The sequence below is a fragment of the Chlamydotis macqueenii genome, chromosome W, assembly GCF_036417535.1.
Source record: "Chlamydotis macqueenii isolate bChlMac1 chromosome W, bChlMac1.mat, whole genome shotgun sequence".
NCBI classification, from domain to species: domain Eukaryota; kingdom Metazoa; phylum Chordata; class Aves; order Otidiformes; family Otididae; genus Chlamydotis; species Chlamydotis macqueenii.
Window position 1 is genome coordinate 2,821,285 of NC_141592.1, and position 22,576 is coordinate 2,843,860.

At 46.7% G+C, this 22,576-nt stretch overlaps 1 protein-coding gene across 1 annotated transcript in view; it reads right to left on the reverse strand.

Moving 5' to 3' along the window:
• The window catches only part of LOC147596529 (polycomb group RING finger protein 3-like), a 69,981-nt gene that overhangs the window by 19,418 nt on the left and 27,987 nt on the right, over window positions 1–22,576 (reverse strand). The window contains exons 3-6 of the mRNA XM_086769451.1: window positions 15,830–15,926; window positions 6,402–6,457; window positions 5,279–5,389; window positions 4,412–4,500 (exon numbers count right to left, since the gene is read on the reverse strand). Of these exons, the coding sequence (XP_086625577.1) occupies window positions 4,412–4,500; window positions 5,279–5,389; window positions 6,402–6,457; window positions 15,830–15,926 (353 nt within the window). The remainder of the gene's footprint in view (window positions 1–4,411; window positions 4,501–5,278; window positions 5,390–6,401; window positions 6,458–15,829; window positions 15,927–22,576) is intronic.

The following is a 22,576-nucleotide window of genomic DNA, read 5'->3' on the forward strand; positions in this document are numbered from 1 at the left end:
TAATTTTGCAGAGGTGAAAGCATCCAGCTGGCTTTAGACATTGCTGAACGGGAAAAATGGCCTGTGCTCTATCTCTACACAGACTCATGGATGGTGGCAAATGCTCTGTGGGGGTGGTTAAAGCAATGGAAGCAGAGCAACTGGCAGCGCAGAGGCAAGCCCATCTGGGCTGCCGCACTGTGGCAAGATATTGCTGCCCGGTTAGAGAAGCTGGTTGTAAAAGTACGTCACGTAGATGCCCACGTACCCAAGAGTCGAGCCACTGAAGAACATCAAAACAACCAGCAAGTGGATCAGGCTGCTAAAATGTGGTAGCTTCTGCAAGAAGCTGATAGAAGTTTCCCCTTTGTCAAATGCACAAGGATGGGTCTAGGGTGGACACACTGCTGGCCAGGGCCGAGTCAATTGGTAGCAGAATGTTCCCTGATAACGCCTCTGCAATAACGTATTTAAGGGGAAAAATAAAAAAAAAAAAGATGTGAAGAAGCAGAAGCAGGGAGCAGAGAGGGAGAGGTGCGAGCCTCTCTGTGAAGAGAACCTGAGAGGCGTCTGCCAGCCTGTTGTGAAGAATTTTTCTTGCGAGAGGAACGGCTGCAGACACCAAGGTCAGTGAAGAAGGAGGGGGAGGAGTAATGCGGCTCCTGGCCAAGATTCCCCTGCAGCCTGTGGTGATGACCATGGTGGAGCAGGTTGTCCCCCTGCAGCCCATGGAGGTCCACGGAGGAGCAGAGATCCACCTGCAGCCTGTGGAGGACCCCACACCGGAGCAGGTGGAGGCCTGAAGGAGGCTGTGGTCTGTGGAGGGCCCACGCTGGGGCAGCCGCTTCCAGAGGGACTGAACCCTGTGGAAAAATGACCCACGCCAGAGCAGTTTCATGAAGGACTGCAACCTGTGGGAGGGACCCCATGATGGAGCTGGGGAGGAATGTGAGGAGTGCTTCCCCTGAGGAGGAAGGAGCAGGAGAAAGCAACATGTCATGAACTGACCGCAACCCCCATTCCCTCTTCCCCCCGTGCTGTTCGGGGGGGGAAGGAGGTAGAGATAATGTTAAGCCCGGGAAGAGGGAGGGGTGGGGGGAGGTTATCTTGTTCTCTGTCTCATTCTCCCGCTTTGATTTTAATAAAAAACAAATAGTTTTCCCCAAGTCGAGTCTGTTTTGCCCGTAACGGTCACTTTAAGGATCTCTCCCTGTCCTTATCTCAAACCTCGAGCCTTTTTTTATTATTATCTCTCCCTGTTCCCTTGGACGGTGGGGGAAGTGAGAGAGAGACTGTGTAGTCTGGTTCCGAGTGGGGCTCAACTACGACATCCATGAATGTGAAACATGCGCTGCAATCAAGCAAGCCAAGCGGTTAAAGCCTCTGTGGTACGGAGGACGATGGCTGAAGTATAAGTATGGAGAGGCCTGGCAGATTGATTGCATCACACTCCCACAAACTCGCCAAGGCAAGTGCTATGTGCTTATGATGGTAGAAGCAACCACTGGGTGGCTAGAGACATATTCTGTACCCCATGCCACTGCCCGAAACACCATCCTGGGCCTTGAGAAGCAAGTTCTCTGGCGACATGGCACTCCAGAAAGAATTGAGTCAGACAATGGGACAAATTTCCGAAGCAACCTCATAGACACCTGGGCCAAAGAGCACGGCATCGAGTGGGTATATCACATCCGCTATCACGCACCAGCCTCTGGAAAGATTGAACGGGACAATGGACTGCTGAAAACTACAATGAAAGCAATGGGTGGTGGGACCTTCAAACATTGGGATACACATTTAGCAAAAGCCACTTGGCTAGTCAACACTCAGGGGTCCATCGATTGAGCTGGCCCTGCCCAATCTGAACTTTTACATACTGTAGAAGGGGATAAAGTCCCTGTGGTGCATGTGAGGAATATGTTGGGAAAGACAGTCTGGGTTATTCCTCCCCTGGGCAAAGGCAAACCCATCCCTGGGATTGCTTTTGCTCAAAGACCTGGGTGTACTTGGTGGGTGATGCGGGAGGATGGGGAAGTCCAATGTGTACCTCAAGAAGATTTGATTTTAGGTGAAAATAGCCAAGAATTTGAACTGTATTATGTTAATTGCTATATAATACTGTATGTCATCATTTCTATAGTTACTGTATGTGGTATAAAAGATATTGCAGCAAGAATCACCCACATCAGTGAAGAACGAACTTCGATAAAACCAAGCGAGGTGCAGCGGTGATGGAACCAGAACTGGTGCCCAACAACTCCCTCGAGATCAACATCTTCATCTTGCAGACCATGGACATGATACACCAGCCACGCCAGAGGTACCAACTGTGAGCTCCAGATGCAGCATGCAACAACCCCATACTACACACCATCTCTCCTGTCCTGAAAGACTGTTATGACAGATGGAGCCCAAAGTCATGGACTAAATGAACTCAACAGACATTTTGGAGGCCCATAGATTGAGGGAATTATATCTGTGTGTATATCTATAAGCATGACATAGATGGTATGGAATAAGGGGTGGATACTGTCCTGGTTTTGGCAGGGACGGAGTTAGGGTTTTCCTCTCAGTAGCTGGTGTGTTTTGGATTTCCTATGTGAAGAATGTTGATAAACAAACTGATGATATGAGCTGTTGCTAGAGAGACCAAGGTCACTGTCTGGCTTCCCAGTTCTCACTAATGTGCAGGTGCCGGAAGCTGGGAGAGATATAGCCAGAACAGTTGACCCAAACTGGCCAAAGAGAGTATTCCATGCCATAGACATCGTGCTCAGTATATAAGTGGTAGTTGCTCGGCAGGGCATCTCTCTCTCTTGCTCCTTTACTGGCTGCTCAGTTTCATTTTTCTTGATTGCTCCTCGGGACGGGCTGTATCGGTCATTGGGACGTTAGGTGGTGAGTGTCGTGGTTTTGTTAGTGAGGGGGGGCCTAAGGTGGCAGCTTCTGTAGGAAACTGCTAGAAGTCGCTCCCCTTTGTTCAGTGGACTCGGCCGGGCCTAGGGCGGACCTGCTGCTGGCCAAGGCTGAGCCGATTGGTAGCAGAATGTTCCGTGATAACGCCTCTTCGATAACGTATTTAAGAAGGGGAAAACAGAAAAAAAAAAGAGAAGAGAAGATGTGAAGAAGCTGAGTGGGGGCAGAGGCGCAGAGGGGGACGCACAGGCCTCATGGGCCTTGCAGGCCTCACCCTCTGGCCTCTCGCCAGGCGGCCGACTGGGCCCAACTCGGTCCGGCCCGGCTGCAAGAAGTGGAAAGGAGATGAGAAGTGAATAAGATGTAAAAAAGATCCTGAGAGACATCTACCAGCCTGTTGTGAGGAACGGCTGCAGACGCCAAGGTCAGTTCAGAAGGAGGGGGAGGAGTAATGCGGCTCCTGGCCAAGATTCCCCTGCAGCCTGTGGTGACGACCATGGTGGAGCAGGTTGTCCCCCTGCAGCCCATGGAGGTCCACGGAGGAGCAGAGATCCACTTGGAGCCCGTGAAGGACCCCACATCGGGGCAGGTGGAGGCCTGAAGGAGGCTGTGGCCCGTGGAGGGCCCGCTGGGACAGCTGTTCTGGAGGGACTGCACCCTGTGGGAGAGATGACCCACGCCAGAGCAGTTCCATGAAGGACTGTGGCCCGTGGGAGGGACCCCAAGCTGGAGCAGGGGAGGAATGTGAGGAGTTCTTCCCCTGACCATGAAGCAGCGGCGTGAAACAATGTATGATGAACTGACTGCGACCCCCATTCCCTCTTCCCCCCCTGCGCCGCTCAGGGGAGGGGGGGAGGAGGTAGAGATAATGTTAAGCCCGGGAAGAGGGAGGGGTGGGGGGAGGTTATCTTGTTCTCTGTCTCATTATCCTGCTTTGGTTTTAGTAATAAATGAATAGTTTTCCCCAAGTCGAGTCTGTTCTGCCCGTGACGGTAACTTTAAGGATTTCTCCCTGTCCTTATCTCAAACCTCGAGCCGTTTTTCCTTATATTTTCTCTCCCTGTTCTCTCGGAGGGTGGGGGGAGTGAGAGAGAGACTGGGTAGTCTGGTCCCGATCGGGGCTGAACTACGACAGTGAGAAATTGTACATTGTTCATTTTGCATATTTTAATATTCCTATATTTTATTATTATTGTCATTTTCCTTTGCTGTTCTAGTAAACTGTCTTCATCTCAACCCACGAGTTCTCCTTTCTTCCCAGTTCTCTCCTCTATCTCGCTGGGGAGGGGGAGGGTGAGCGAGCAAGTGTGTGGTGACTTGGGCTAAACCACAACATCAAATTTCTCCTCAGCTACCTAAATAAAAAAGATTAATCTCAAGTTTACATAGAAGTATGGGAGAACACTGTATCTTGTCTGTGTCAGAGGAAAAAAAGTTTATCAAAGAAAAATAATAATTTAAAGATAAAGTGGAAATACATAATAAAAGAAATGCCCTGTATCAGAAATAAGCCCACCTGTTCATCACTTCTGTGATAGTCATTATCTTCTTCCTGTTTTTCTTCAGAAGTTTCTTTGTTTGAATTTTCATCTGGTTTAGTTTCACCTTTCAGAATAAAGCAGAGCATTACAATAATTAAATTAGACACATCACATGACAGGTAATCCTGAAACAAAGTCAAGACTATTAGAGTAACTGTGGGTTTTTTGTTTGGGTTTGGTTTTTTAATAATTAGGCTTGTCAGAGCATGATCACTTTCTCTTCTAACCAGGAAAAAAAAGTTGGAAAGCAGCTTTATTCTTGTTGGCAGAGATGCAGATACTAATCCAAAGCTGCCCAAAAAATTAGTTCAAGACACCTTGCTACAAATTTGTCAGGGCTCATTCACTATTTTGTAAAACTAATATAGTCTCCTGGCAGTCACAAATTTAAAAATTCTTTTGTCCTTGGATAAATACACACACACATACATTTTAAGTATAAATACCACACTATTTCTATCACAAAATTACTGTTAACATCAGCAGTTTCTGAAGTTAATGCAATTCAGGACTGGGATAAAAAGTAACCTTTTTAGAATTTAGAATTCCCACATAGATACAACTGAAGATCTTCACCAGGAACACATTACAGCCAACTAAAAGAACACATTCTATAAACAAGTGTGATGCAAAACAATACTGCACTTAGATGGTGAGTTCAAAGTGGTGAGTTCTTGTATATAGTCAAATATATAAGCACAAGCAAGCCTTGTACAATATTATACAACAATTATGAGTGCTAATAAATATTAGCTAAACACCTACCTCTGACAGATCCTTTCAGCAGCTTAATGGCAGTCTGTGCCCCCACCCCAAGACAGAATAAACATAAGACCATTTACCATTGCAATGTGAATCTAGATGTTGCTTTGCAGAGCATGTCTCCCCCTTGATGTCCCCTGGTACTTCCATACCCAGTTTGTGATAGAATTCCCTCTGCTTTTTCATTTCCGCTGTTTAAAATTGTAAATATTAGTTATGTAATAAAGTTCTAGCACAATATTTATCAAGGTATTCCAAAACCCTCTTATATTCTGTAAAAGAAGTTTGTCAGGCAGGAAGTGGTATTAGCACTTTTTGCTACTTCTCTACTCTTGCTGCCATAATTGAGTTACCCCAGATCTTATTCTCGAGAGGCAGAATATTACCAACTCATTTGCAGAGCTATTATTACACCATTCTGTTTTTACATATAAAACCAATTTGAAATACTATATCATACTTTGTTTTTTCCCACTTTAATATTTCTGTCAAAATAATTGGTTTGGAATTTTTATCCGCATTTCTGATTTTCAATATCCTAGAAACATTTTTTAAATAACCTCTTTACCTAAACTTGCTTATAAACGTCCAATAATGTCCTCACTTAACAGCTTAATTAGATTGAAATAGTCTACTTAAATAAAAGTAGCAACACACCACTGAAAAATAATACTGAACAATTACTATAAAGCATTCCTTTAGTTCAACAGATTAATTATCAAAGTAGATTATAAGAACACAAATGCAAAGGTATCTGCTAGCAAAGTATTTAAGTACATCTTAAGAGAAGAAAAGTTCACCGAAACTAAAAGTTTTGCTACATCAGTATTCTACCTCTGAGAACTCTGCAAAGCTGTCAAAAAAGACATGAATATGTACACAGTTTACTAAAGAAGAATGTATGCAAATTATAGAATGCCAACATGAAAAAGTTGGCTGTTTAGGTTTACATAATGTTACTTTGCCCTGAAATAACACCAACATTTTCATTTCTGAAGTTTTTTCAGTAACACTGCTAGTACAAGTCTAAAATTAAAAAAAACACCGAAGTATAGAGGAAAAGTACTGCTAGAACCGGAACAAGTGAAGATGGTATTTTTCATCCCCCCATTAACATTTTCCTGATTTCCTCCTTTAGTTAATGTAAAGGAACTATGTGTAAATCTAACATTCAGTAAAAATAGGTCATACCAGAAAACTTACCTTCTTGAAGGCCTGGCACAAGTTTGTAAACAATATCTTGCATTGTTCTATCATGACTAGTAAGAAAATAAAAGAAAAATGAAGGTTTAAATTAGTCATCTTGCTTCAAAACATTTCTCTTAAAGATATTCAGTATTAAATCAACTCTACAAATCTCTAAAGTCTTGTAAGAAATAAAAATATTTATCTTGAATAACTGAAATATCAAACATGAGATAACAGTAACAAGAAAGGAATGCAGATAAGGTTCAGGCTAAGACAAGAACTGACAAAAGTTAAACTGACACAAGTGTATCAGTATCATCACCTAAAATTCCTTTACAATTTTGACAAAAGCATTTTTTTTTATTTTCTGTTTCTAGAAACTAGACTGTTTCTTATCCCTTTTAATTAATCTCTCATATTGCTAGGTTGTTTAGTTATCCATATTGGACTTTTTTAAAAATATGAGGAAAAAAAATCTATAGGGGAAAAAAAGAAGAGAACAAAGGAAAGAAAACTTGCATTTACTCTTATAATCCAGCATTTTACCCAAAAGCAACATCATGTAGCTCAGAATCCCATCTAGCTAAAAAGGGTGGAACAAAAAAACCCAAACTGATCAAGCACATAAGGAAGGAAATGGTGGGGAAGTAGGACTATTGAAGATTCTAAACACTGATGTTTTCAACCAAAGTTTAACTACAAGCTGCCATTTCCTGGATTACTCTAAACAAGTCATTGCCTGAAAGGATCAGAATATTACTCTGGCTGCCAAACTATAAATAAAATCCAATACAAGCTAAAATGTCAGCCTCAGCTGCTACCAGGGCATTAACCCCACAAGAGTTTACAATACCAAACTCCAGCTTTGACTCTCAGGTTAGGATTTTAAATGTCATTTACAGATTGCAGGAACATCTCCAAAAACATTTAAATTTAAATTAATTATTTTAGCCACCAGCATGAGAGCAAAGGTGAGAATTTAACAGCATTTGTAATGCTGAAACATGAGATGCGTTTGTTTTAACTATTCCCCAGAGGGATGAGTATGAATTAGATCATGGATTCTTATACTTAAGGCATAATACAAAGTTCCTCCCTATTAATCCTCTATTGAAGAAACCATAGACTTCCAAAAGCAGGTTGGACAAAGGCTATCTGTTTTGATCTTTAAGGGGCAGTATTTTGTAACTAGCTCAGGAAAATACTTCTCTAGAAGGGCATTTTCATTTTTTGAAGCAGTAGAGCAAAGAACCTAGACTGAAGAAGGGGATCATTTTTTTAAAAAACATAATACTGTGCATTCAGTGTTCTCAAACAACTGTCAAATCCACTTCCAACTACTCAATTTGAGGCTATGCTCCCAGGCCTCTCTTAGCATTGAAAACAGGATTCTGAACCAATACACAGATGTATTCCTGTAGCTTTACAGAGGACAATCATGTTGTCTTAAGTGTCATTTGTTTCTTCTTGCCTAGTGGTATGAATTTGTCATTACTGTTTTGTCATATTTCAAGATACACTCTAGTATAGTCTCTACATCATTCTCAGAAGGTATAAGGAAAACCTTATCTTATTTCTGACTCCTGAAGGGAACTCAGTTTTGAGTAATTCAAAAAAAATTTTTAGGACATGCACAATTCTAAGTGAAAGTGGAGATAGAATTAAATTCATTTTCTATAGCCACTTCTTCAAAAGCTGCATTAGAACTGAGACATGCACATTTGAAGCAGTGCCATAAACAAAAATAAACTTTGCATGGCAGTAGTCAAGAGTTTACACAACATACAGTAGCTATTGTGAACACACTGTCTCAATACATTTCTGTCAGTGACAGTTGTTATGGTGCAAATCGCTAGTGCAGATCCAGCCAAGTCAGGTGGTATAAACATTTGACTGATATCTTTGAAATTTTTAAAATGAGAGAAAACTGTTGAAGAAAGGTAATTGTTCTGATTTTGGCTGGGATGGAGTTAATTTTCCTCTCAGTAGCTGACATGGTTTGGATTTCTTATCTGAAGAATGTTGATAAACACCCTGATGATATGAGTTGTTGTGAATGAGACCAAGGGCACTGTCTGGCTTTCCAGGTCTTGCTAATTTGCAGATGCAGGAAGCTGGGAGGGATATAGCCAGAATAATTGACTCAAACTGGCCAAAGAGAGTATTCCATGCCATAAACGTCATGCTCAGTATATAAGTGGGGGTTGGTTGAGGGGGCATCTCTCTCTCTCTCCTGCTTGCTGCTCAGTTTCATTTCCGTGATCGCTGCTCGGGACGGGCTGTATCGGTCATTGGGACATCGGGTGGTGAGAAATCGTGCATTGTTCACTTTGTATATTTTAGTATCCTTATATTCTGTTATTATTGTACTTTTCCTTTGCTGTTCTAGTAAACTGTCTTCATCTCAACCCATGAGTTTTCCTTTCTTCCCAATTTCTCTCCCCTGTCCTGCTAGGGAGGGGGAGGGGGAGTGAGAAACTGTGTGGTGATCTGGGCTAAACCATCACAGTCTCTTTGATGCCCAACCTCGGGCACCAAGGGGCCTCACTAGATCAGTCGGGAGATCATCAGCCTTTAATCTGAGGATGCAAGGTTCAAGCCCCTGGTCAGTCCTGAAGGGTTGAGATAAGGACAGGTTTGAACACAGTGTGTTGAAAACAGATTTGTTACAAGCACTCATTATGTCGGTTTGGTCATCGCTGGGCACAGTGTTGTTTTATTTGCTCTCAGAGCTGTTCTTGGAGCTGTATTGGGCAGCACCCTACTTGCTGCTGTTTGTCGGTGTTTATGCACGGCTTATCTTTTCTGGGATTAAAGGTATCGTTCTGCTGTGCTGTGTGGCACTGGTTGGTTTGTTGAGATCATTGGTAATGGGACTGGTTTCGTACTTGTATTCAGTGGTGGTGGGTGACGCACAGAGTGAAACAGCAGTGGTAGCTCCATCCAGGTATTTTGGGAGCCATCTCGTGGGTGTTGATTGGAATTATACCTCCTGTTTTGGTCCGGGAAGTAAGGCCGCAGGGGAGACATCTGTTTACAGCTTCCCCCACTTTGGCAAGCCAATTTCAACAGCTTTTGAGAATTTTGAATACCCTTGGGATACCCCAACCACCACATTCATGTTGGCAGGTCTCTGGCAGCTACCTCAGATCTTGATCTTCATTAAGTTTAAACAACTGTTTAAGAATACTGTGGCTGCCATAACCCTGGCAGCAGGCACTGTGGATACCCCAGTCCCCACTACAGACACTGTGGCTACTTCAGTCCCCACTACAGATGCTACAGTCACCTCAGCCCCGACAACAGGAACCATAGCTACCCCAGTCCCCACTACAGGCAATTCAACCCTCACGACAGGCACTGTGGCTACTCAAATCCTGGCAAGTAGTATTGCAGATGAACCAAAAAACAAACCCACACCAGTACCAGTTGCCCCTGTACATAAGAAACACACCAAAAAATCAGTTTGCATAGTGAAAGACAATGAGAAACCAGGGACATCTCAAGAACAAAGAGAAGCAGACTCTCTCACTCCCCCCACCCTCCGACAGAATAGGGAGAGATAACATAAGGAAAAAAAAGGCTCGAGGTTTGAGATAAGGACAGGGAGAAATCCTTAAAGTTACCGTTACGGGCAAAACAGACTCGACTTGGGGAAAACTATTCATTTATTACTACAAACAGCAGGAGAATGAGACAGAGAACAAGATAACCTCCCCCCACCCCTCCCTCTTCCCAAGCTTAACATTATCTCTGTCTCCTTCCCCCCCCAAAGCGGCACAGGGGGGAAGAGGGAACGGGGGTTACGGTCAATTCATCACACGTTGTTTTACGCTGCTCCTTCCTCCACAGGGGAAGAACTACTCACATTCCTCCCCTGCTCCAGCTTGGGGTCCCACCCACGGGCTATAGTCCTTCGTGGAACTGCTCTGGCGTGGGTCATCTCTTCCACGGGGTGCAGTCCCTCCAGAACAGCTGTCCCAGCAGGCCCTCCACGGGTCACAGCCTCCTTCAGGCCTCCACCTGTCCCAGCGTGGGGTCCTCCACGGGCTGCAGGTGGATCTCTGCTCCTCCATGGACCTCCAGGGGACAGCCTGCTTCACCATGGTCATCACCACAGGCTGCAGAGGAATTCTAGCCAGGAGCAGCATTACTCCTCCCCCTCCTTCTTCACTGACCTTGGTGTCTGCAGCCGTTCCTCTCACAAGAAATTCTTCACAACAGGCTGGCAGACGCCTCTCAGGATCCTTTTTACATCTTATTCACTTCTCATCTCCTCTACACTTCTTGCAGCCAGGCTGGGCCGAGTTGGGCCCAGATGGCTGCCTGGCAGGAGGCCAGAGGGTGAGGCCTGCAAGGCCCACGAGGCTCGTGCCTCCCCCTCTCTGCCTCCGCTCAGCTGCTTCATATCTTCTCTTCCCTTTTTTTACTTCTGTTTTTCTCCTTCTTAAATACGTTATCGCAGAGGCATTATCAGGGAACATTCTGCTACCAATTGGCTCGGCCTTGGCCAGCAGTGGGTCTGCCCCAGGCCCAGCCGAGTCCACTGAACAAAGGGGAGCAACTTCTAGCAGTTTCTTACAGAAGCTACCACCGTAGCCCCCCTCAATAAATAAAACCAGGTGGAAAGCTGCTGTGTGGAGTCCTACACGACGAGTGGCAGAAGCCACTGAAGGCCAAGGTGAATCAAGTCAGTTTGCAGAGGTGAAGGCCATCCAACTGGCTTTAGACATCACTGAACAGGAAAAAAAATGGCCAGTGCTCTATCTCTACACCGACTCACGGATGGTGGCAAATGCCCTGTGGGGGTGGTTAAAGCAATGGAAGCAGAGCAACTGGCAGCGCAGAGGCAAGCCCATCTGGGCTGCCGCACTGTGGCAAGATATTGCTGCCCGGTTAGAGAAGCTGGTTGTAAAAGTACGTCACGTAGATGCCCACGTACCCAAGAGTCGAGCCACTGAAGAACATCAAAACAACCAGCAAGCGGATCAGGCTGCTAAGATTAAAGTTTCCCAAGTGGACTTAGACTGGCAACATAGGGATGAACTCTTTTTAGCTCAGTGGGCCCATGACACCTCAGGCCATGAAGGAAGAGACGCAACATACAAATGGGCTCGTGATCGAGGGGTGGACTTGACCATGGACACTATTGCACAGGTTATCCATGAATGTGAAACGTGCTGCAATTAAGCAAGCCAAGCGGTTAAAGCCTCTGTGGTATGGAGGACGATGGCTGAAGTATAAATATGGAGAGGCCTGGCAGATTGATAACATCACACTCCCACAAACTTGCCAAGGTAAGCACCATGTGCTGGAAGCAACCACTGGGTGGCTGGAGACATATCCTGTGCCCCATGCCACTGCCCAAAATACCATCCTGGGCCTTGAGAAGCAAGTTCTCTGGCGACATGGCACTCCAGAAAGAGCTGAGTCAGACAAGGGGACTCATTTCCGAAACAGCCTCATAGACACCTGGGCCAAAGAGCACGGCATCGAGTGGGTATATCACATCCCCTACCACGCACCAGCCTCTGGAAAGATTGAACGGTACAATGGACTGCTGAAAACTACACTGAGAGCAATGGGTGGTGGGACCTTCAAACATTGGGATACACATTTAGCAAAAGCCACCTGGTTAGTCAACACTCGGGGATCCACCAATCAAGCTGGCTCTGCCCAGTCAGAACTTTTACATACTGTAGATGGTGATAAAGTTCCTGTGGTGCATGTAAGGAATATGTAGTTATTGTTATTTCTGTCATTATTGTATGTCATATCAAAGGTATTGCAGCAAGAATCACCCACATCAGTGCAGAACAAAATTCACTGTAACAAAGTGATGTGCAGCGGTGATGGAACCAGAACTGGCGACCAACAACTCCCTCGAGATCAACATCTTCATCTTGCAGACCATGGACATGATACACCAGCCACGCCAGAGGTACCAACTGTGAGCTCCAGATGCAGCATGCAAGAACCCCACACTACACACCATCTCTCCTGTCCTGAAAGACTGTTATGACAGATGGAGCCCAAAGTCATGGACTAAATGAACTCAACAGACATTTTGGAGGCCCATAGATTGAGGGAATTATATCTGTGTGTATATCTATAAGCATGACGTAAATGGTATGGAATAAGGGGTGGATACTGTCCTGGTTTTGGCAGGGATGGAGTTAATTTTCCTCTCAGTAGCTGGTGTGTTTTGGATTTCAGATGTGAAGAATGTTGATAAACACCCTGATGATATGAGCTGTTGTGAATGAGACCAAGGACACTGTCCGGCTTTCCAGGTCTCGCTAATGTGCAGGAAGCTGGGAGAAAGACAGAATAATTGACCCAAACTGGCCAACGAGAGTGTTCCATGCCATAAACGTCATGCTCAGTATATAACTTCCCTGATATATGCTGGGAATATCATACAGCGCACAGGAAACAGTCCAAAAGGTTCCTAGAGGGTGTGGAAGATAGTTTCCTTATGCAGCTGGTACGAGAGCCTACCAGGGGTGGTGCCCTGATTGACCTACTCTTTACTAACAGAGAAGGTCTGGTGGGAGACGTGAAGGTTGTGCACTGTCTTGGGCAGAGCGACCATGAAATTGTAGAATTCTCTATTCTTGGAGATGTCAGAAGGATGACTAGCAGAACGGCTATCCTGAACTTCAAGAGGGCGGACTTTGACTTGTTCAGGACGCTTGTTGCGAGGGTCCCTTGGGAGTCGCTCCTTAAGGGTAAAGGGGTCCAGGAAGCCTGGACGCTCCTCAAGATGGAGATCTTAAAGGCACAAGAACAGGCTGTTCCTGAATGCTGTAAGGCGAGCCGTAGGGGAAGAAGACCGGTGTGGATGAACCGGGAACTATTGTTGAGGCTCCGGAAGAAAAAGAGAGTCTATGTCCTCTGGAAGAAGGGACAGGCTACTTGGGGAGATTACAAAGAAGTTTCTAAGGTATGCAGGGAGGAAGTTAGGAAGGCAAAAGCTCAGCATGAACTCAGATTGGCCACTGCAGTAAAAGAGAACAAGAAATCCTTTTACAAATATATCAGTGGTAAGAGAAGAAATAAGGAGCATTTACACCCTTTACTTGATGCAGCGGGGAATGTGATCACTGAGGATAAGGAGAAGGCTGAGGTCCTCAACGCCTTCTTTACTTCTGCCTTTAATAGGCAGATCAGTTATCCTCAGGGCACTTTATGCCCTAATCTGGAAGTCTGGGATGCCAGGCCGAGTACACCCCCTGTGGTACAGGTGGAGACAGTTAGAGAGCTCCTTCTCCATCTGGACTGCCACAAGTCCATGGGACCGGACAGGCTCCATCCTAGGGTGCTAAGGGAGTTGGCGGGGGTGATTGCCGAGCCGCTCTCGGCCATCTACCAGCGGTCCTGGTTATCTGGGGAGGTCCCGGAGGACTGGAGGCTTGCCGATGTGACTCCCATCTACAAGAAGGGCCATAAGGAGGATCCGGGGAACTACAGGCCTGTCAGCCTGACCTCAGTACCCGGGAAAGTTATGGAGCAAATCATCTTGGGTGAGATCACTCGGCATATGAGTGGCATCCAGGGGATCAGGCCCAGCCAGCACGGGTTCACGAAAGGCAGGTCGTGCTTGACCAACCTCATTTCCTTTTACGACTGGGTGACCAGACTGGTGGATGAAGGAAAGGCTGTTGATGTGGTCTACCTGGACTTCAGCAAGGCCTTTGACACGGTCTCTCACAGTATTCTCCTAGGGAAACTGGCTGCCTGTGGACTGGGTAGGTATACCCTTCTTTGGATAAAGAATTGGCTAGGGGGCCGTGCCCAGCGGGTGGTGGTTAATGGAGTCAAGTCCAGCTGGCAGCCTGTTACAAGTGGTGTCCCCCAGGGGTCGGTACTTGGGCCCATCTTGTTCAATATCTTTATTGATGACCTAGACGAGGGGATTGAGTGTACCCTCAGTAAGTTTGCAGATGACACCAAGTTGGGTGGCGGTGTTGATCTGCCTGAGGGTAGGGAGGCCCTTCAGAGGGATCTGGATAGGCTGGATCACTGGGCTGAGCTGAATGGCATGAGGTTCAACAAGGCCAAGTGTCGGGTCCTGCACTTTGGCCACAATAACCCCATGCAGCGCTATAGGCTCGGAGCTGAGTGGCTGGAGGACTGTGAAGAGGAAAGGGACCTGGGGGTGTTGGTTGATGCTCAGCTGAACATGAGCCGACAGTGTGCCCAGGTGGCCAAGAGGGCCTGCATTAGAAATAGTGTGGCCAGCAGGAGCAGGGAGGTAATCATCCCCCTGTATTCGGCACTGGTGAGGCCGCACCTTGAGTATTGTGTTCAGTTTTGGGCCCCTCACTACAAGAAAGACATTGAAGCCCTGGAACGTGTCCAGAGAAGGGCAACAAAGCTGGTGAGGGGTCTGGAGCACAAGTCTTATGAGGAGCGGCTGAGAGAGTTGGGATTGTTTAGTCTGAAGAAGAGGAGGCTCAGGGGAGATCTCATTGCACTCTATAGCTTCCTGAAGGCAGGTTGTGATGAACAGGGGTTTGGCCTCTTCTTCCAGGCAACAAGCAGGACCCGAGGAAATAGCCACAAGTTGTACCAGAGGAGGTTTAGATTGGACTTGAGGAAAAACTTTTTCTCTCAAAGAGTGGTAAGGCACTGGAACGGCCTGCCCAGGGAGGTGGTGGAGTCTCCGTCCCTGGCAGTGTTCAAGAGGCGGCTTGATGAGAAGCTACAGGATATGGTTTAGTAGCTGTGGCAGCAATGGTAGTGGGAAGACGGTTGGACTAGATGATCTTATAGGTCCCATCCAACCATGTGATTCTATGATTCTATGATTCTAAGTGGGGTTGGCCAGTGGAGGCATCGCTGGCATCGCTCTCGATCCCTTGCTCTCTGCCTCTCGCTTTTTTGCTTGCTGCTCGGTGTCATTTCTGTGATCGCTGCTCGGGACGGGCTGTATCGGTCATTGGGACATCGGGTGGTGAGAAATTGTACATTGTTCATTTTGTATATTTTAATATCCTTATGTTCTGTTATTATTGTAGTTTTGCCATTTCAGTAAACCGTCTTCATCCGAACCCACGAGTTTTCCTTTCTTCCCAATTCTCTCCCCCATTCCTGCTGGGAAGGGGGAGGGTGAGCGAGAAACTGTGTGGTGACTTGGGCTAAACCACAACATGACTAAATCTCATTAAACTTCACTCAGGAATTAAACAAGAAAGTCTATTGTGTTTGTCCAATTCAAGAGAAAAGGATTTACTTCAAAAAAATTGCAAATTCACTGCAGAATTCAATACCTTACCTCTTTTATATAAATCTTCTATCTTCTAATCAAGCTTCTTTATATATATTTAAAATACTGATAATAAACAAAAAAACGTAGAGTGAAATTGTACTATATTTGAGAGGTTTGTACAGCCCAGAGAGTAACTAGTTGTGCTTTTCCTTTCATACTGCACACTTACCCAATATACTGTAATGGATGGCTCTGGTGTATAACAATCCGACATGTTGGACAGGTGTTGTTTTCCTCCAAATACTTCACCAAGCAGCTTCTACAAACTAATAACAAGAATATTAAAGAATACTAATAATTAAAAACAAACAAAAGAAGACGTAGATTGAAGAAACTTGTGAGGTCGACAGGGGTATGAGCGGGTTTCTGACACCCTTGGGCTTTGCCTCTTGCAAGAGGGGCGGGCAAGAGTTGGTTGGTGCTGGTGGTCCCCATAGCCAGTACAAACCCCATGAAACTGCATATAACTGGCTCCTAGGGAGTGCTAACGACCAAGAGTGTGGCATTAGTTGGGAGTGGTGTCAGCAGTTTGCATGAAAAGGGCAGTGCACTCTGTCAATTGTTGGGCTGCTGCCTGCTCTGCTCATCTGCAGACTTAGGCTGCAGCCCTGATGGTCAACTCAACTAACTGGTGGCTATGCAAGCCTACCCAGAAGCTTGAGGTCTCCAGGGAATTAGAATTAGAAGGATGACATCTTTCAAAAGAATTACCATTCTATAAGTAAGTGGGCCATTTTTTTTTTCTGAGAATTACAAGGAGACTGTGACCGGCCAAAAGAAAATGGTGACATAACTGCAAGGCTGAGGCTGAAACTCAAACAGAAGCACTACAGCCTACCTATGCTAACGTCTCCACCCAAACAGACCTCCCAAGGACTGAAATAGCTGTCCAGATCTCAGGTTGGATAGAGTTGCAGCGTCTGAAAGTCCCCCTAACACCTGAAGGCAGCGGTGGAGGTCATAGCTGCAATTGCACTCAGCAAGAAGAACTCTTCAAACAACTAGATACATTATAAGAGGAGCTCAACAGGCAGTGTAGTATCCAAAAATGTGAGCAGGAGATCAATACAAGGTATTGTGTCCTGTCCCAGGCTGAATGACAGCCCGGCCTTAAGGCAGTGCAAGGAGAAGGTAAGCCTGAACTCAACCTTGAGATGACTGACACAAGAAATTCACAAGATGTTGATCCAACCATCTACCCGCATTAGAACCAGTGCCATCAGAAAAGCACATATACTATTAGTAATTGGAGACTCCTTACTGAGAGGCACCAGAGCACCATTTGTTGTCCAGACAATTTCTCTAGAAGTTTGCTGCCTACGAGGAGCTCGCATTAGTGACGGCACTGAGAGAGTGCTGAGCCTGGAGAACCCTATGGATTACCATCCATTCCTACTATTCCACATAGGGTCCAATGATACTGCGATGAGTATCCTTGTCAGAGACATGGACAGTGGGATAGAGCGCACCCTCAGCAAGTTCACTGATGACACCAAGCTGTGTGGTGCCGTTGACACGCTGGAGGGGAGGGATGCCATCCAGAGGGACCTGGACAGGCTGGAGAGGTGGGCCCGTGCCAACCTCATGAAGTTCAACCAGGCCAAGTGCAAGGTCCTGCACCTGGGTCGTGGCAATCCCAGGCACAAATACAGGCTGGGCGGAGAATGGATCGAGACCAGCCCTGAGGAGAAGGACTTGGGAGTGCTGGTGGACGAGAAGTTTAACATGAGAAGGCAATGCACCCTTGCAGTCCAGAAAGCCAACCGTATCCTGATCTGCATCAAAAGAAACATGGCCAGCAGGTCAAGGGAGGTGTTTCTCCCTCTCTGTTCCACTCTTGTGAGACCCCACCTGGAGTACTGCATCCAGCTCTGGAGCCCCCAACATCAGAAGGACATGGACCAGTTGGAGAGGGTCCAGAGGAGAGCCACGAAGATGATCAGAGGGCTGGAGCACCTCTCCTATGAACACAGGCTGAGAAAGTCGGGGCTGTTCAGCCTGGAGAAGAGGAGGCTCCGGGGAGACCTGATAGCGGCCTTCCAGTACCTCAAGGGGGCCTACAGGAAAGATGGGGAGAAACTCTTCACTAGGGCCTGTTGTGACAGGACGAGGGGTGATGGTTTCAAAACAGAAGGAAGTAGATTTAGATTAGATATTAGGAAAAAAATTTTTACAGTGAGGGTGGTGGAACACTGTCCCAGGTTGCCCAGAGAGGCGGTGGATGCCCCATCCCTGGAAACATTCCAGGCCAGGTTGGCCGGGGCTCTGAGCAACCTGATCTGTTTGGAGATGTCCCTGCTCCTTGCAGGGGGGCTGGACTGGATGGGCTTTGAAGGTCCCTTCCCACCCAAACCATTCTATGATTCTATCATTCTGTGATCTCTCCCTGTTCCCTCAGACGGTGGGGGGAGTGAGCAAGAGACTGTGTAGTTTGGTCCTGAGCGGGGCTAAACTATGACTGAAATGTGGTGGGACAAATCACACGGAATGGAAACAGGTTCCTGCTTGGGGCGGCAGGCGAATCCCCTCCTGGCCTCCCTCACCTTGCCAGTTGCCCTTACACAACAGATATGGGGCTCTGGAACTTGAGAGCCAGGTGGGAGTGTCGATCTGCTCGAGGGCAGGAAGGCTCTGCAGAGGCATCTGGACAGGCTGGACCGATGGGCCAAGGTGAACTGTATGAGGTTCAACAAGGCCAAGTGCCAACATCCACCTGTTGATGCCAACATCCACAGCCTTTCCGTCGTCCACTAGGCAGGTCACCTGGTCATAGAAGGAGATCAGGTTGGTCAAGCAGGGCCTGCTCTTCATGAACCCATGCTGGCTGGGCCTGTTCCCCTGGTTGTCTTGCACATGCCTGGTTAGTGCATGCTGCTGCTAAGTGGAGCAGAGTGAGTTCACACTGAAAATTCTTCAAGCTTTTTCTCAAACTGCTCTTTCTTTACAACAGTTTCATGGTCGTACAGCTGCTCATCAAAATTGGCCCTGAGCTCAGGCAAGCAAACCCCCAGGGAGGAGGGGAATGAACTCAGGGTCCTGACAGGTTTTCATATTAGATAGCTCTCTTTGGCCTTGACATAGCCTTCTTGTGAACTAGTTGTGACCTCTGAAGTTAGAATAAAGCTCTGGAGCAAGGCAGCCCTTAAGTTCTGCCTTGAACGTTTGTCCAGATCCCTTTTCGGTTGAATGTTGCTTAACAGTAATTAGGGGCCAAAGACACAAAGGAAACCTCATGAGTGGTGTTTACTATAGACCGCTCAACCAAGGGGAGCCTGTGGACAAAGCGTTCTTACTTGAACTACGGGAAGCACCACAATCGCAGGCCCTGATCCTGCTGGGAGACTTCAATCACCCTGACATCTGCTGGAAAAGCTGCACAGCAAGCTGTAAGCAGTCCAGGAGACTCTTGGCGTGCATCAAGGATAATTTTTTAATCCAGATGAGAGACAGCCCGATCAGAGGAGAAGGGTTACTGGACCTCTTGCTCACCAACAGAGATGAATTAGAGAGGTCAAGACTGGTGGCAGCCAGGGCTGCAGTGATCATGCCCTGCTGGGATTCTCAGTCTTGAGAGCTATGGACCAGGTGAAGAGTAAAGTCAGGACCTTGAATTTTAGGACAGCAAACATTCCATTGTTTAAGGAACTAGTGAATGTGACCCCCTGGGAAACAGCCCTCAGGGGCAAAGGAGCTGAACAGAACTTTTTCTTAGAGTGCAAGAGCTCTTGATTCCCACATGTAAGAAATCAGGCAAGGAAGGCAGATCAGCATGGCTGAGTAAGGATCTCCTGGTCAAACTAAAAGGAAATTCATAGGCAGTGGAACCAGGGACATGTATCCTGGGAAGAATATAAGGATGCTGTCCGGATGCGTAGGGATGGGACGAAGACAGATAAGGCAAAGCTGGAGCTGAATTTGGCAAGGAACGCAAAGAATAATAGAAAAGGGTTTTACAGGTACGTTGGCCAGAAAAGAAAGGTTAAAGAAAATGTACCCCCTCCCTGATAAATTAGACGGGAGAACTAGTGACAACTGAAGTGGAAAAGGCTGAAGTACTCAACAATATTTTTAGAACAGAAGGGAATAGAAAAATTCAGTTGGACGGGACCTACACCGATCATCTAGTCCGACTGCCTGACCAATTCAGGGCTGACCAAAAGTTAAAGCATGTTGTTAAGGGCATTGTCCAAATGCCTGACAGGCATGGGGCATCGAGCACCTCTCTAGGAAACCTGTTCCAGTGTTTCACCACCCTCACGGTAAAGAAACGCTTCCTAATGTCAAGTTTGAACCTCCTCTGACGCAGCTTTGACCCATTCCCATGCATCCTGTCCCTGGATACCAGGGAGAAGAGCTCAGCACCTACAGTACTCGAGGTGAGGCCGCACCAACGCTAAATACAGCGGGATAATCTCCTCTTTTGACCGGCTGGTTGTGCTGTATTTGATGCACCCCAGGATGTGGTTTGCCCTCTTGGCTGTCAGGGCTCACTGCTGGCTCATATTGAGCCTGCTGTCAACCAGCACCCCCAGATCCCTTTCTGCAGGGCTGCTCTCCAGCCACTCCTCTCCCAATCTATACTTGTGTCCAGCATTAATCTGTCCCAGGTGCAGAATCTGGCATTTATTCTTGTTACATTTCATCCCATTAATCATTGCTGAATGCTCCAATCTATCCAGAGCCCTCTGTAAGGCCTCTCGTCCCTTGAGAGAGTCAACAGCACCTCCCAGTTTAGTATCATTAGCAAACTTGCTAATGGTGAATTCAACTCCTGCATCCAGATCATTGATAAAATATTGAACAGAACTGGGCCTGGGATTGAGCCCTGAGGAACACCGCTGGTGACTGGCCACCAGCCAGATGTAGCCCTACTCACTACAACCCTTTGAGCTCTGCCCTTCAACCAGTTCTTCACCCAGCGCACCATGTACCTGCACCATGTACCACAGTTGGACAACTTGTCCAGAAGGATACTGTGAGGGACAGTAGCAAAAGCCTTACTGAAATCCAGAAAGACTACATCCACCGCCTTCCCTTCATCCACTAGGCGGGTGACCTCATCATAGAAGGGTATCAAATTAGTTAGGCAGGACTTTCCCTTTGTGAACCCACGTTGACTGTGCCTGATGATTGCATTGTCCTTTAAATGCCTTTCAATAGCACCCAGTACGATCTTCTCCATAATTTTTCCAGGAACTAACAGGTCTGTAGTTTCCTGGGTCTTCCCTCACGCCCTTCTTGTAAATTGGAATAACATTGGCTAGCTTCCAGTCAGCAGGGACCTCCCCAGACTCCCAAGACCTTTGGTAGATGATCAAGGAGGGGTCCTGCTGTAACATCCCCAAGCTCCTTCAGTACTCTGGGATTAATCCCATCAGGCACCACGGACTTGTGAACATACAGCTGACACAGTTGGTCCCTCACAATTTCAGTGTCCACAAATGGAAAGGCACTGTTCCCACACTCGTGGTCCTCCGACTCAGGGGACCGGGCAGCCCAAGGTCTATCAGTATTATTAAAGACTGAGGCAAAACAAAAACATTGAATGCTTCCGCTTTTTCTTCATCCCTATTAGTCAGGCGACCATCTTAACAGGCATCGGTGAAATGTTTTCCTTAGACCTCCTCTTGCTATTAATGTGCTTTAAAAAGCCTTTCTTGTTGTCTGACACAACACTGGCCAGTTTCAACTCTGGCCTTTCGTGCCTTCTCCCTGCATGTGCAAACTATGATTCTGTACTCTTCCTGCAAAGCCTGACCCCGCTTCCAGAAATCATGCAATTTCTTCTTCCTCTTGAGCTCCTCAAGGAGTTCCCTGTTCAGCCAAGCTGGTCTTCTGCCCCGCTTGTTTGACTTTCGACACAATGGGGTTGCCTGCTCCTGTGCTTCTAAAAGGTGCTTCTTAAAAACTTCCTAAGCCCTCAAAGGAAGATTTCCAAGGGACACTGCTAAGTAGCTCCCTGAATAGCTTAAAATTTGCTCTCTTGAAATCCAGGGTAGCAACTCTGACAACATTTTTTCTCATTACACTGAAAATTTTACACTCAACCATTTCCTGATCAATGTGGCCAAGAGAGACACCTACCATCACATCTCCCATGAGTCCTTCTCTATTCACAAACAATAAGTCTAGGAGGGCATCTTTCCTAGTTGACTCAGAGTACTTGTGACAAGAAGTTATCTTCCACAAAGTTCAGGAATTTCCCAGACTTGTTCATCACAGCAGTATGATATTCCCAGTTGATGTCTGGGAAGTTGGAATCTCCCATAAGGACAAGGGCTACTGATCCAGAGATTTCTCCTAATTGCCTATAGAGTAATTCATCAGTGCTATTATCATCCTGGCTGGGCAGTAGACACCTACTACAACATCTGCTTTGTTTTCCATCCTAATTCTCACCCAGAGGCTCTCCACCACATCATCACTAACTGTAAGGGCTGTACAATCAAACCGCTCCCTTAACATACAGTGCAACACCTCCACCTTGTCTGCCCTGCCTATCCCTCCTGAACAGCCTGTAGCCCTCCATCCCAGCACTTGAGTCGTGAGATTCATTCCACCAAGTCTCACTAGTACCAATGATATTGTAGCTCTGGGAACTGATCAGTGCCTTCCAGTTCATCCTGCTTGTTTCGCATACCGTGTGTGTTAGCGTACATGCATTTCAGATGTGCTCCTAAGCCCTCAGTGCTCCCTGGAAGGGCGTAAATGCTCCCACTAGCATTGCCACCCTCAGGCAATGCCATGCCAACCCTTGGCTTACCTTCAGCTCTCCTGTTGGTATCCCCTTCCCCCATCAATTCTAGTTTAAAGCCCCATCAATTCTAGTTTAAAGCCCCCTCAATCAGTCCCATCAGCTTACAAGCAAAGAAGCTTTTCCCCCATCAAGACAGGCGGATCCTGTCAGGCCCCAGCA